The sequence below is a fragment of the Eptesicus fuscus genome, chromosome 4 (assembly GCF_027574615.1).
Source record: "Eptesicus fuscus isolate TK198812 chromosome 4, DD_ASM_mEF_20220401, whole genome shotgun sequence".
NCBI lineage: Eukaryota > Metazoa > Chordata > Mammalia > Chiroptera > Vespertilionidae > Eptesicus > Eptesicus fuscus.
The window spans coordinates 17605409-17620131 of record NC_072476.1 but is presented as its reverse complement, the minus strand read 5'-3'; the positions used below and the strand labels follow the sequence as shown (position 1 = coordinate 17620131).

The following is a 14723-nucleotide window of genomic DNA, read 5'->3' as shown; positions in this document are numbered from 1 at the left end:
GCCACCTCACTGCTGGGCCCTGTGGTCCCAGGACAGTTGCAGGCTAGCTCCCCACTTCCCTGCCCTTCATCTACCACCCTGAGTCCGAGCTCAGGGGCTGTTTCAAACTTGCGGTGACTTGGGTAGGTCACCCCTCTCTCTGTGCTCCCGTTTCCTCTCCAGTAAAAGGAGAATAACACCTTTTACCTCCAGAGTCAAGGAGGTTTGGCTCAGAGGATAGAGCATAGGTCTGCAGACTGAAGGGTCCGGGGTTCAGTACCCGTCAAGGGCACATGCCCAGGTTGCGGCTCAATCTCCGGTGTGGGGCGTGCAGGAGGCAGCTGATCAGTGAGTCTCTCTCATCATTGATGTTTGTATCTCTCTCTCTCTTCCTTCCTCTGGAGGAGGGGGGGGGGGGTTAGAATAAAACGAATAAAAAACAAAACAAAATCAACAGCTTTCCCTCGTTTTCTTTCTTTGCATTTTCTGTTTTCCTTTCCTCCCCTCGGTCTCTCCATTCCTGTCATTCCTCCATCTCTTTCCTCGAGCGCTCCAGGCCCATCCGGATTCCGGAGCGAAGGTCAGATGGCGGCCGGACCGGACCCGCTGGGTTAGGAGACGGACCTGCAGGCGCCAAGATCGGATTCTCCCACTTTTCAGGGGAGCTTTCTGACCGTGGGGCCAGCACAGGCAGGCACTGCCCTCCGCCCCCGCGCGGGGGTAGGGGCGGTGTAGTCCTCGGCGTGCGTCCCGCGCGCCCGCCAGTCCTGCGCGGGGACACAAAGGTCCGTCGGAGCCGTCCCCGCCCGTCCCGCCCCCGCCGTCCCAGGCTCCGGCGCCGCTCCATTGGCTGGCAGCCCCTGGGGGCGGGGCCTCTGCGGGCCCGCCCTTCGGACCACGCCCCCTCCGCAGCCCAGCTCGGGCAGACGGAGCCCAGCCGTAGGCGGAGAGGAGCGGGTCGCCAGGTAGGGACCTTCTCCGGGGACCCCAGGAGGGTGTGGCGGGTGCCCCCGACCGGAGGCGCGGAAGCTGCCTGGATGGGACTTCGGCTGCTTTGCGCCTATGCTCCCCTCACCCCCCTGTTGCAGGGTCTCCTAGCTCGCCGGCAGGGGGCTCGGGGCTGGGACTCTCGGGCTCCTAGGAAACCTCCGGTCGCGAGGCCTGTTTGGGGAGAGCGAGTTACTCCTCCCCGGGGAAGGGTGGGTGTGGCAGCGGCTGGAGGGACTGGGAGCCGACGTCGGGTAGCGCTTCCCGCCTGGCCACCTGTTTTCTGCGTTTAGGGAAGCCTCCCCTGGCTTTCGTGTGTGCGCTGGAGCGTGGATGAGGTGACTGGTCACGGTGCGGTGGGGCGAGGCGCGGGGGGCGCCGCTCCGGGAGGTGGGGCGGGCCGCGCCAGTTGCGGGTTCGGCGGCGGGACCGCGGTCAGGCCCGGCCGGGGAGCCGGCCTGGCGGCGCGCGATTGGCTGCCTCGGGGGAGGAATCGCCGGGCGGTCGCCGAGTGTGTTTGCGCCCGGATGGGGGGCCCCTAGGCGGAGCCGAAAACTTCACCCGCGGCCGCAGCCTCCCTCCCCGCTGGCCTCGCTGGCAGCCCGTCTGCAGGCCGGAAATGAACTGTTCTTTTTCGATTTTAAAAAAGGAAGCCCCTGGTCCCCCCCGCCCCCACCTTTCTGGTGTTGAACGGTGTGTGTTTATTGGGGTGGGGGGAGCGCAGATCCGCCCGCTCCAGGCAGGGCCTCCGTTCTCCTAGGCGGGGGTGCCTCATTGCAAACTGGGGCCTCTCCGGGAGCCTCAGTTTCCCCTTCCATAGACTGGGGATATGATTTTTTCTACCATAAGGCAGTGTGTGAGAATGAAAGGAGATGGCCAGTCCATTGCCCGGAGAAAGGTTAGCGACTGTTACATTTTTTATTTGCTATGTTGATATTTCTCAGTCTCTTAGCCCCCAGTCATGCCCCATCCAATCCGTTCGCCAGGGGAAACTTGTAAAAACAATTGGTTTAAATCAACCCCAGGCTTCAAATGGTCCACTGACGTGCCCATTATCCTCTAGTGCCAAACTTCTCAGCAGAGCTTCCTGCTGTCTTCCCCTGGATCTTCCCCACCTCTCTCTGTGCCTGCACCCCTCCCTCTGGGCCTTTGCCCCTGCAGATCCCTCTGCCAGGAATGACTTCCCCACTCCTGAAGGGATCCTGCCCCTCCTCCAGGCCAGGGCCTCCCCACCTCTGCTGCTCCCCTCTCCTGGAGCCCCTGGTGACTTCCGGTTCTCAGTGCTGGCCTGTCTGCCCTCCCGCCCACCCCCCACTGGCCCAGCAAATCCTGAGGGGTCCCTGGGGTCTGGGGTGGTGTTGAAGGAGGGTTCCCTTGGGAGGGGACCGGTTTTCTTTGTCCCGCTGATGGCAAGGTCAGAGCGCTTGGTTTGTGTCCCGCCAGCAGGGACAGGAATGGGAGGGATCCTTCCAGATGGCCCCGTGCCTGATAGTTCCACCATGAGCAGCTCAACTATTGTGGACCCAGCCCATTGTAGTTGTCCTGCACAATGTCCCTAGGCCTGCACACTGTCCCATTCGACAGATGATGAAGCTGAGGCGTGGAGCCGTGAGGTCACTTGCCAGGGTCACAGAGGGCATGAAGAGCAGAGCGGGCCTGAAGCAGGTCTGCTGCCAGGGCTCAGCGGCAAGGATGGAATTCCCGAGTGCGTGCAGCGGGGTGCGGGGTGCAGAGCGGGCTTCCGTTACCAGCAAGGGCTTGGGCTCTCCCAGAAGGGCTGTGAGGGTTGAGCTGGGCTGGGCCGGGTCCTAGGTGGTCAGGGCTCTGGGTGACCATCTCTGGGAAGGGTGGGGTGGGAGCCCTACTGGGGGTCAGGCGGCCGTGCTGGAGGGCCCGCCTCTGGTTCCCAGCACACTGGTCCTGGGATTTGAGACCTCTTCCCAGCACTCGGGCCCCAGGGGGCAGGCGCAGGCCAGCTGGGCTCAGTCTGGGATGGGGCTCAGCTGTTCTCATCCAGCCCCTGACACTGGGGCTGGGGCTACACCCTCCTGCCCTGTTTGTATTTTTCTCTTTCATTCCCTCTCCCCCTCCCCCAGCTCCCTCATCCTTCAGCTTGACACTTTCCCTCTACCCTTCACTCCCTACCCACTACTCCCTTTTCCTCCCTTCGCCTCCTCCCTCCTCCCTTTGTCCTTTCCCCATCCCTCCCCCAGAACCAGGCTCTCTTTGGAACAATGAAGGGGAATAGGGCTCATTGTGGGCCCTCCGGCTTCCTGGGCCCCTCTGTCCTGCCTCAGCTGACCCACCTGCTAGGCCTGCAGGCCCTCAGTTCTGCCAGGCTGGGGCTCAGCTGGTGTGGAGGTGGGGAGGAGAGGGGAGAGAAGGGAGGGTGTCTCTGCCTCAGTTTACCAGGATCCCAGGTACACTGGGATAATTTTGTGACTCATCTAGAGCCTCAACACCCCCCACCCACCACCCTGTTTCCCTTAACCACCAGCTCTGCGGGCGCTGTGTTCCGTGGTCCAGCAGCATCTGCCTCCCTGGGTGCACCTTAGAAATGCAGACTCTCAAGCCTCAGCCCCCAACCTTCAGAATCAGAATGAGTACTTTCACTCCATCCCTGAGATTCATGGGTCGACTAAAGTGTGAGAAGAGCTGGCTTAAACCTCTCTGTGCCTTAGTTTCCTTATCTGTAAAATGGGCATGATAAAAGTGCCTCCCCTGTGGGGCTGATGTGGGGGTGAATCTAGTTAATGTATATAAATGCTGGCACAGAGCCAGCATAGAAGACAGTGGATGGTGGACATCAGACCTTCACTGCCTCCATGCCCCCATTCCCGGTTCTCCACTCCCCTATCCCCTGCCCTTTATGTGGGCTAGTACTCATCCTCACCTGCCAGCAGTGGCTTGGCCCTGGGGCTGGGCCGAGCCACTGCTTGATGTGGTTGGTGGCTTTTAGGCTGAGAGGGCAGGAGGGGGTGGGGGGTTAAGAGGAGACCTGTAGGGTTGGATCTCCAGTGTCCAGATCTGTGGGCTGAGGAGGAGCCTGGTGCCCAGTGGAATTCTCAGAACCTTCCAGGAGGACTTGCATGGCCTGTGGAAAATTCCCAGGCTATTTTGGGCTGAGGCCCCCTTCTCCGCCCTTTCCCAGGGTAAAGGCCCTGGTGACACACCTTTCCCTGGGGACCCGCAGGGTGGGCGTGGCTTCCTGGCTTCCCTACCTTTAGGTCCTGGGTTCCCTCTCCTGGCTGGGCACTCTTCAGAATTCGGGGGTGCAGTCTGGGGAAGGGGGAGTATGGCCAGCAGCTCACGTGGGACCACCTGCTTTAAAAATACAGCCCCTCACCCACACTCCCCGCCTCCGCTTGCTTTTTCTTCATAGCTTTTCCACTGTTGGATGTACTGTGTGTTTCACCAGTTTACTTATTAGATGTGGAGCTTGGGTAAGTCACTTGATACTTTGTCCTCAGTTTTGCCATCAGTGAAATGGGGATGAAATGAGCTGAGATGTGCGAACTGCTGAGAGCACTGCTGGCCCCAGTTCTCTGTTCTTGTCCTGGTGGTTGTCGAGGGCAGGAATTTTGCTGTCCTGAGCTTCATTCCTGTACATGGCGGGTGCCCAGTAACTCTTAGTTGACTAGGAGGCAACCTTCTTCAGGGTCCTCTGGTGCCAGTGTAGCACCGGGGTGTGGGGGGCAGGGTGAGGCCCACCTGGCCCACGGGTGTGCACACACTGGCAGTGACAAGCCTGGGCCATAAGCCAGAGCAGGCACACTTGTATGCCTGTGTTCAGACGCACAGATGGCTCCAGAGTCATGTGTGAGCACACATACCTGTGCACACTCATGTCACAGATACACAAACACATGTGTGCACAGAGCAGCAACTGTGACATGCCTTGGGCATGATAATTGGTCTCTGAGTTTGCTGCAGGCCCGAGGCCCACCCCAGGTGTGGCCTAGAGCCTCTTGCCAGCCTGAGCATCTGCTTGCAAACTCCTCCCAGCTGCAGGAGTTGGGGGAGGGTGCTAGTCACCCCAGCGGGGCTGCCTCCCTCAGGGATGCTCCAAGGCCACCCCTGGGACCAAAGTTGCCCAGCGGGAAGCCTGGACTATGCTGGTGGGGGGGCTGGGGTTGCTGAATGCACGCGCGCACACGTGTGTGTGTGTGTGTGTGTGTGTGTGTGTGTGTGTGTGTTGGGGGAGGGGGGCAGCAACAGGGCCCCAGAGCTGGCTCTTGGGTGACTGGCAACTCCCTCCCCCAGCTGTTTTCCTTACAGCTGGACTTTGACCTAAACTGAGGCCTCCCCCACACAGAGGCCATTCTCTCCTCCTCCTCCTCCCTACCAGGCCCAGTGGGGGTGGGGGTGCGGGTGGGGGTGGGGGTGCTGGCCCTGGGCCAGGCCTGCTGCAGCTGCCCTAGCTGCTCTCCAGCTCAGATGGGCCATGAGAGGCGGGCAGGGAGGTGGTGATTAAGGCTCCTGGGTCTCCCAGGACGGCACTTCCCTGCCCCCTCCCCAGTCACTCCTGCTTTCAGTGCCCGAGTTTCTTCCTGTGCCAGGTGAATGAATGTGGCCACCTTCTGCGCACTGTGCAAGGGGCCGAGCACACCAGGTGCATGGTCAGCGCCAGCCAGGCTTCGGGTCTGGTGCTGGGTAAGGAGTCTGGGCCATTCCCGGGCTGTCTCCAAAACCCTGATCTGTGGCAGCCCCAGTGCTGGCCCTAGAGACCCAGAGGGACCCCGTGCTGCCCTCGGGTTGCTTACCCCACAAGGTCATGGGCTTCTGACGGCGTCTCTGAGGGATTGAGTGTATTGGGGGAGTTGAGGGGGTGGGGTGGAGGGAGAAGGGGGGCCCAGTTTGACCCGGTTCATTAACCCAGGTGGAGAAGGGCTTGGCAAGGGGAATGGAGACAGACAGACAGACAAATAGGTGTGAAGAAAGGAAGACACATGGGGTGATGCTGATGATGCCCAAGGTTTCCTGAGCTGTCCTGCCCTCCCTTCCACCCCACCTCCTGTCTCTTACCTTCTCCATCCCCAGCAGCCACCACATAGCCTCTTTGCTGTCCTCGGTCCTACCTGGGCCCCTGCCGACCTCAGGACCTTTGCACAGGCACCCCCCGCCTCTGCCTCCTTCTGCTTTTCAGATGGTTGACTCGTATCCTTCAGGATCCAGCTTGTAAGCTCGTTAGGGAAGCCCCCGCGCGCCCCCCCCCCCCTGTTATTTTTATCTCCTGTGTATTTTTACCAGCCCTTTTGGAAATCTCCGTGATCGTGTTCATAGATTGATCTACCTGTTTATTCTCTGGCTCCACATTGAGCCCCGTCTCCAGCGCCATGAATAGGGCCTGGCACAGGGCACACATTTGTTGAATAATTTTGTGATGACAATTACACAACAATTATAGCTGACACTTATTGCTCACTTGTTGGGGGCAGACGGTGTGCCGAGCGCTCAGCGTGCATTATTTCGTTTCAACTTCATGATCCTGTTGGGAAGTCAGGACTATGATCATCTCCATTTCCCGGACTTGGAAACGGGAGGTCCAGAGAGGTTAAGTAGGTTGCCCAAGATCACACAGCTGGCAGGTGGTCCAAACTCCTGGGTGTTTAGAAGATAGCTCACATTTTAAATGTGAAGTGAGATGTGCCTGACCCCGAGGAAGGGAGGGGGATTACAGGGGGAAGTGGGGAGGGCCTTTTCCACCGCACTCTGGTGTCACTGAGCTCTGTGGTCCCACCTGCTGTCCTGGGGGCCTGAGTGAGGGCGGGGCGGGGCCCTCCCTGCTCTGGGCTGGCCCCTTCCCAGAACCCCGTGCGATGGAACATTCCAGGACTCTATGACCTGTGCTGGTGGGTCACGCTGGAGCCCTGACCCCCAGCCTAGCAGCCGGGGCCTTTTTGAGGTGGGGGCTCCCCGGACTCCCGGTCCTCCCTGGCCGTGGCTGCCGCTGAGAGAAGGGTCAGGAGGTAGCTATGCCACGTCCTCCAGAGGCCAGCTGGCTCCCCTTCTCAGCCAGCTAGAGCCCGGGGCTGCGGCGGGAGGGGTGGTGGGCGGTGGGGGGGGGTAGTGGTAGGGAGCGTGGGGGCAGAGATTTTGTTTTTAGGGGAGAGGAATGAGGCCGGTGCTTGGCGGTTTGGTTGGGGACAGAGGGGACATTGCTGGGTGACTTTGAAACCTTGGTGCCCTACGGCCACACAGTGACTAGAAATGAGGGACGCAGGGTGGCTACCTGGGGGTTCAGATTGTCCGCGCTGCTGGTTTTTCTCACGAGTAGCTGGAAACCTGGAATTAGCTCCCAGTGTCCATTTGAAAACCCGTGTGAGGCACTCCTGCCCATTGGGCCGCTTCCGTCCCCGCTCCGTGTGAACTCGGGTGAGGTCTGGGCTCAGGCTCCTGGCCTCCCTCGTGGCCTTCGGGAAGTGGAAGCCCGAGCAGGCGCTCCCCCTGCAGATGGGAAATTCATCCCCGAGAGGGGAAGGGCCTTACCCGGGCCCTCCGGCTCCTGGGCTGGGCTCTTTGTTCTTGACCTTGAGCCAAGGCCACGTTAGAGAGGGCGCCTTTGCAGTCACCTTGTGGTGTTCCTTGGGTACAGCGGGCCACATCCGGATCTTGGCAAACCGTCCCGAGCAAGGCAGCCCTGTGGAGTGCACTCCCCCAGCCTCCGGCGCCTGGCCCCACCCCTGATGCATGTTGGGGGATCACCGAGGTAATCAGTGGTCATAGCAGCCTGGTGACCCAGACGGGGCGGGAATTCACTTGAGCGCTGGGCCTTTGGAAGGGGCTGGTGGACATGCTGCCTTGGAGGTGGCCCTCGATGCCGGCTTGTCACAGCCCTGGGATCCAGACTCGGTGTCTGAGCCTGTCTTTGGTGTGTGTCCCGGAGTTTCCTGGATGAACACTGAGCTGTTTCTTTTGCCTCCCCCTCCCCCTCCCCTCCTCCCTCCCCTCCCCACTGGCGCTTGCAGGGTCCAGAAAATGTTTCTCAGGCTGGAGTCCTGGTCTAGGGGCTGGCTTAGAGCAAGGCCTGCCTGCCTGTCTCTGAGCCCCCTCCCCCCCTGGCCCCTCCCCTCCCTTCCTGTCACAGTATTTACTCACTGCCCCAGGTCTGTGCTGGGCACTGAGGACACACAGGGGACCGGCGACGTCCTTGTCATGGGTACCAGCTGGCCTTTCCGAGCAGCGCGTGATAGAGGGAGGCCAGGCTGCTGCAGACCCCCGGGGGGGGGGGGGGGGGCGCGCCTGACCCGCTGGGCCCGCCAGCGTGTTTGTGGAGGAGTTTGTGAGACGTGGCTGTGACCTGCATGCTCAGGGAGCTCGGGCCTGCATTCCACAGCGAGAGGAACGGGTCTCAGATGGCAGACTCCCCGATGTGGGGGTGGGGATGCATCTGGGGCCTCCCTGCGGGGTGTGAGCCCCTGAGAGCCCCCCTCTCTCTCCAGGTCAGCCATGTCATCTGAACCTCCTGCGCCACCACAGCCCCCCACCCACCAGGCTTCGGTCGGGCTGCTGGACACCCAACGGGCCCGCACCCGCTCACCATCCCCCCTCCGGAGCAATGTGGTCCCCAGCCCACTGCCCACTCGCCGGACCAGGACCTTCTCCGCGTGAGTCTCGGGCTGGCTGGGGGAGGCTTCCGGAGGCTGGTGGCCGTCTCTGTGCCTCAGTGTCCCTGTTTGTCACTGGGGGAGACGTGGGGTTGGGGTCAGGGCGAGAACTGGAGAGTGCCTTGTGAACTCTGAAGGGCGCGGCCCCAGGCCCACTGGAGCCTGTGGCGAGGCCGCTGGGGTCGAAAATCGCTGGCCTTTAACCACACAGAGCCTCTTCCCTTGTCAGACCTCAACTTCCTCAGCTGCAAAATGGGGACAGGAGCAGGGCTGCCACGGTGCTGCCGAGGATGCACACGGTGCCCGGCAGATGCAGACCTCAGGCCCAGTGAGTGGAGGCTGCTGCTCTGATTGATTAATGATCTGTTGTCAGCTTTTAGTCTAATACCCTCCTTTCAAATGGGGAAACTGAGTCCTGAGAACAATTGCCAAGGTCGTCAGGGAGTCACTCTTACTGGGTTCTGTGTGAATGGCCCCCAGAGTTGTGCCAGGACCTCCGGGGGCACAGCTGTGGGCAGGGCTGGGCTGAGCTGGGTGCGCCCCAGGAGAGCCGGTGTCTGAGGGGCTGGTGGGGCCCCCTCACACTCCCTCCCCCCCTCTGTCAGGACGGTGAGGGCCTCGCAGGGCCCCATCTACAAAGGAGTGTGCAAATGCTTCTGTCGCTCCAAGGGCCACGGCTTCATCACCCCGGCTGACGGCGGCCCCGACATCTTCCTGCACATCTCCGAGTGAGTGCGGGGGTCGGGGCGGGCGGGCTGGGCGGGCCCTGTCTTGGTTCCTCAGTGGCAGGGAGAGTGTGTGACCATGATGGGTGAGGGGGTGAGGCCAGGTATGTGGGACCCAGTGTGACTGTGTTCAGGGGTGGGGTTGTGAGACTGCAGTTGGTGCTGGTGTATCTGATGCTGCAGGTGACAGTCTGCGTGTGTGCGTGCGTGTGTGTGTGTGTGTGTGTGTGTGTGTGTAGAACCATGGGGGTGGGATGGGGCTGAGTGCCCGAGTGTATCTGGTCTGGTGGATGGCGAGGGGCGCCCCTGTGTTTGTCCTCAGGGTGGTTTCCTGCCCGGCCCCTCTGATCCGGGAAGTTGGAGCTGGATCCTTTCTCTAGTCACTTGCTCACTGACGACGTCCTTCCTTCCTGAGTGTCTGGAAGCCCTTGGAGGGCCCAGGGCGGGGCCCGCACATGCAGGCCCCGGCGTCCTGCGGCCTGTGTTCCACTTCCGGCCTTCAGCTGTGGGGACCTGACCTGGCACCCTTACCCCACCCCACCCTTTGGCCTCGGCATCCCCTGATCTTTCTTTTCAGTTTGCGGGAAAGTTGTGTTCTGCACAGGCTGGGGCCAAAGTAGGTTTACAGTGGTGAGTGCGCAAAGCACGGTTTACTCTTGTATTATTATTTATTAATTATTGCGTTGTTTTCCATATGAAGAATTGTAAACCTACTTTTGCCTCACCCTGTATACAGAAACCATGTATTTGAAAATAGGAACCTATTGCAGATGTCGCCCTTTCTTTATTCCCCCTCCCACTACTCACACGGCAGGTCTTACTAGTAAGTAGGTCCCCTGTACCGCATAGACCTAGGATGCTAAAGCAACGCATCACGTCTGTGAGTGCATACGTGGGTGTGCATCGCCTCTTTCCGGAAAGGGCTTGTGGTGGTTTACAGGGATGTGCTCAGGGCGTCACGAATCAGTGAGTGAGGAGCACGGGGTGGGGGCAGGGAAGGAAGAAGAGGTCCCGCAGTGCCCGGTCCTGCGGCAGGTGCTGCATTGCACCCTGAGCTCCCTGGTCGCCACATGGAGGAGGGGAGCTCCGTGTGCTCTGTGACTCTTTCATCGAGGCAAACCAGGTCTGGGGGAGCCGGCTGGCCCTGGCGCTCAGGACCTCAAGGGGATTTGTGGGGTCTCATCAAGGGAGCATCAAGATGGGCACATCACCCCCAGGGGCGGGATGGTGACTCATGTCCCGTAGAAAGTGAGGGACTCTTCCAGGGAGTGGCCCCAAGGGAGAGGACCCTCCTGGAACTCGCTTTAAGCACAAAGGATCTTTCTGGAAGGCTCACCATTGCTGGGGAGGTGAAGAGCAGGTGCAGCCTGGGTTCTCAGGTGATGCCGTGTGACCCCACAGAGGGCGTGCTGCCGGCGCCTGGGAATCCCTCCACCAGGCATCACTCATCTCCCGTGGGGCCACCTCGTTTCTCTCTCTGGTTCAGACTGGCTCCCCGGCTCTTCTGTCCAAAAGGCCCCGGGTCGCCCACGCTGTGAGCACCTCCAGGCTGAGCTCCTTCTGTCTCAGCATCAGAGGTCCCAGGGCAGCCGCTGATTGGGTGCGGGGCTCCGCAGCGCGGAGGGAGGGGGACGGGAGAGGCTGGGGCAGTGGAGAGGCTGGGGCGGCGTGGCACCACTGAGGCATGGTGGCGGGGCGGGAGGGGCAGTTCCCCTAGAAGCCCGGGGCGGCCCTCTGACCAGCAGGGGCCGTGTCCTGGGCGTGGCATCCCACGGGCTCGTCTGAGCGCTGGGCCTGAGTGCTTCTCCCCACCCCGCAGCGTGGAAGGGGAGTACGTGCCGGTGGAAGGCGACGAGGTCACCTACAAGATGTGTTCCATCCCGCCCAAGCACGAGAAGCTGCAGGCCGTGGAGGTGGTCATCACCCACCTGGCGCCGGGCACCAAGCACGAGACCTGGTCCGGCCACGTCGTCAGCTCCTAGGAGAGGCCGGAGCACCCCTTCTCCTGGGCTTGTGGGAGACTGCGGAGAGGAGGAGGCAGGACCGGACTGGAGATGACACTCCACTGCCCGAGATGCGGCTGCAGAGCAGGGAGCGTGGTCCCTTTCAAGTATCTCCTGGTGGAAGGGGGTCGGGGGCAGGCACGGGGTGCCGGGGCCACCAGCACAGCCTCTGACCATCACAACAACCGCACCATCTGAAAAGTATTAAAAGCATTGAACAAGGAGAGGCGCCGGCTGGTGGCTGAGTAGAGGGTGCAACCCTCGCCCAGGGGGTGGGTCAGGTGGTGTGTCTCCAGCCCACAGAGTCCCTCATCCCCATCCCCCTGGGGTTGGAGGCTCAGGACTCTGCCGGGTGGTGACACACTTGGGTCCTGTGTGTTTCCCCAGCGTGAATTCCCACCCAAGCGCCCCCTTCCTGTGTCTCCAGGCCCTGGGCACAGCAGGCTTTTGATTCTAGGCTTGGATGGTTCCAGGGGAGCTGGCTTCAGGGGGCAGGGCTGGGAGGGGTGGGAGGGTCCCAGGTGCCTTTGCAGCAGGTGTCACAGCTGGGGGTCGGGAAAAGTTTTCCCAGGAGCCCTTAGCCCTCCACCTGGGAAAGCCGCGCTGAGAGCTGAATTCTCACCCTTAGAAGCCTGGTCTTCTCCACCTGCCTTCAAGCTGAGTGATTACGGCCCAGCAGCCATTGCACATCCCTTGTTACTTAGGCGGTGGATGGGGAGGGAGGAGGGAGCGTAGAGGGGAGGGTGTTTGTTTTAAAACAGACCTTTCTCCTGATCCTTCCAGAAAAGAGTAAGTAGCCTGCTTTCTGACAGCCTGGTCAAGTCAAATGTTGGAGAAATACTCATTGAGCGAAGGGGTTGTCTTGAAAACAGGCGTGAAGAAATGTTAGGAGTTTTTGTTTTTAAAGTAACTGCCGCTCTCACCGGAGCCAGCTCTGTTTGCGCTTTCTGCCGACATTGCGAGCCTTTGTAGCTAGTTCCAGTAAACAGATCTAGGATTGTGTTTTGCTGTGCTTTGGTTTGGCTGTAGTTGTGATTTTTAAATAGAACTAGCTGGGCAATAGTTTGAAATATGTGGCTGATGTGGAGTCAGGAGTCCATTTGTCAGCGTGGAAAGGGAACCTTTAAAGCTGGCTTTGGGCAGACAGGGTGTTCTAGACCGAAGACCGAAGACGGGGTTTTGGGGGGGCGGGGAGGGGGGGGAGGAAGCAGTCCCGGCCCCCAGGTGTCTGCGTTCTGGGGACGCTTTGTGTTCAGCCTGGGGACGGCCTCGTCGGAGGGGTGGGAGGCTGGAACTGCTTGGCCGATGGCTGGCGCGGTTGTTTTAACACAAGTGTGTGTGATGATGTGTGTGCAGTGAAACACCACGGTTAAGTGACTCCATCTGCCTTTTCCTGGCCCGCCGTGCCCCTTGCACGGCTCTCTGCCTCCTGCCTTCGCCTTCTGCTGGGCCCAGGGTGGCCTCTTCCCGCGGGCCTCGGGTGTGCCCAGGTGGCCCCTGGAGGCTGCCTGGCGGGCACAGGCCACACTTCTGGAGCCACTTCTGCCAGGAGCCCCGTCTTTTGTGTGATCCCCCAGACTCCGCCTGCCAGTGGGTTGGGATTGGATCTGCTGTTCGGAGGTGACCTGTGTGTGTGGAATCCTTTGCAAATTGCTCCTGCAGTCCTTCCTGTGTGACCAGCTCTTCAATGGGTATTCCAGAGCCGCACGATGTCCCCAGAGCTGGAAGGGGCCTCCCACTCAGTCCCAACATACAGAACCTGCTCTGGGCTCTGGAGGACTGAGGTGTCGGTGACCGAGATGGGAGTTGCACCCGGCATTCCTAAATCCAATCTCTCCTCCCACCTTCCTGTCAATAAAGGCTGTTTTGTGCACGGCTGTGTGTTGTTTGTTAACGAGGAGCTGGCTGTGAGGAAGCTCTTCCTCGGAGCCGGAGGGTAAGGGCGGCTCCCCACACCAGGCTGAGTCATTCCACTTCGCAGCTGGTTGTTTTGGGGTTGAGTCAGAAAATGGGATCCTACCTTTCCCCTTAACTGTCAGGCTCAGTGTAGGAAGCTTAGAAGTGGAACGTGGCTTTGTGACAACAGAAAGTGCTACTTGGTCACTTGTGGATGGAAGCCCTGTGGATGCGTTTATACTTCGGTCGTGTGAGGCAGCCGTGAGAACAGTGTTCGGTTCCCAGGAGGGCGGGAGGAGGTGAGGGGCTGGGCTGGACCGGCAGGGCCGCTCCGGGCGGGTCTTCCCGTGTGTTGGGCTCGGAAGGTCGTCCTGGGACAGTCTTTCTCAGGGGAGGTGGATAACGATCTTTGTTGGTGCAGAGGTGACCATTTTTATTTTAAGGCTACATTGATTTTCAGATTTTCAGAGTGTATTAGGAAAGGGCCTGGCCTCGTAGCTCAGCTGGTTAGAGCATCATCCCGATACGCCAAGGTTTTGGGTTCGATCCTAGGTCAGGGCACATATAAGCAACCAATGAATGCATCAATAAGTGGAACAACAAATTGATGTTTTCCTCTCTCTCTAAAAACAAACAAAAAAACTAAGGGTATTGGGGACAATTAGGACCAGCCCATTGAACCTTTCAGGGAGAGGCCAAAGCTCAAAACCATGAGATTGTGGGCATGTTGCACTAAGAGGATGTTACCCAGGTGGCATGAGGGAGGCCTTGGCAAAAAGCTGCAGGTGATACTGGAACCAGCTGCAAGTGGGGGGTGGAATGAGCTCCAGAACCTGAGTGGGTGCTGCAGAGGGCAGCCAGGTGGAGGGGCCTGGAGGCTGGCTGCCGGGCCCAGGTGCCTGCCAGGCCTGAGATCAAGGAGCACTTCTTGGGGGAAGAGCAAGAGGAAGCAGTTCTTGGAAAGGAAGTGATTCAAAGCCACCTACGCCCCGCCCTTCCTGAATCCACATCTGCTCCCCACCAAGCTGCTGCAGATCTCAGATCTCACTGCCTCCAGTTCCTCCTGCAGGGTCAGGCTTACGCTCCTCAGGAGCCTCGGAAGGCCTTCCTGGAGGCCCGGCTCCTGCAGCACCTGGTGTGCCTGCACCCCCGCCCTGCACATAGGCCTTTCCCGATCGACCTGAGTCCAGGCTGAATACCGGCCGGCTTCTGCGGTGCTGGGACGGGACCTGCTTTCTTACCAGCAGCAGGCTGCTCGGCTGCAACCTCTGCGCTTCCCTCTTGCTCAACACTCAGCACGTTTAGGGTTCTGGTGATGGTATCTTTATCCTGCGGACTCTGCGAGGCTGAGGGATGGCTTCGGGCTAAGTCCTGCTTCCCGGGTTGCTGGGGGGTTCCCTGAGTTAGTGATAGCTCACACCCACCATTCAGTGGGCTTTACTGAATGAAGTTACCTCTGTGGTAGGGACTGGATCCCATGCGACCGAAGAGCAAACAGGTTGACATGAAAAGTAATCAGAGAGAAA

At 60.1% G+C, this 14723-nt stretch overlaps 1 protein-coding gene across 6 annotated transcripts; it reads left to right on the top strand.

Annotated features, from left to right (window-relative positions):
- The first annotated feature begins 861 nt into the window (after nucleotides 1-861).
- Nucleotides 862-13174, top strand: CARHSP1 (calcium regulated heat stable protein 1). 6 transcript variants are annotated; one of them, XM_028145548.2, is made up of 5 exons: nucleotides 862-944; nucleotides 8409-8573; nucleotides 8803-8901; nucleotides 9179-9301; nucleotides 11118-13174. In XM_028145548.2, the coding sequence occupies exons 2-5, from the start codon at nucleotides 8416-8418 to the stop codon at nucleotides 11278-11280; spliced, it is 543 nt and encodes a 180-aa protein (XP_028001349.1). In that variant the 5' UTR covers nucleotides 862-944; nucleotides 8409-8415; the 3' UTR covers nucleotides 11281-13174. The 6 variants fall into 6 exon arrangements, with proteins under 6 accessions (XP_028001349.1, XP_054570691.1, XP_028001351.1 ...); XM_054714716.1 differs by lacking the exon at nucleotides 862-944 and adding an exon at nucleotides 1215-1304; XM_028145550.2 differs by lacking the exon at nucleotides 862-944 and adding an exon at nucleotides 6822-6871.
- The last annotated feature ends 1549 nt before the right edge of the window (nucleotides 13175-14723 follow it).

Excerpts from the sequence above, each read along its gene's own strand:
- CARHSP1 (XM_054714716.1), top strand. Across the intron at positions 8,902-9,178 it reads AGATGCAGACCTCAGGCCCA|GACGGTGAGGGCCTCGCAGG; the intron begins GTGAGTGGAGGC and ends CCCCTCTGTCAG. Across the intron at positions 9,302-11,117 it reads ATCTTCCTGCACATCTCCGA|CGTGGAAGGGGAGTACGTGC; the intron begins GTGAGTGCGGGG and ends CCCACCCCGCAG.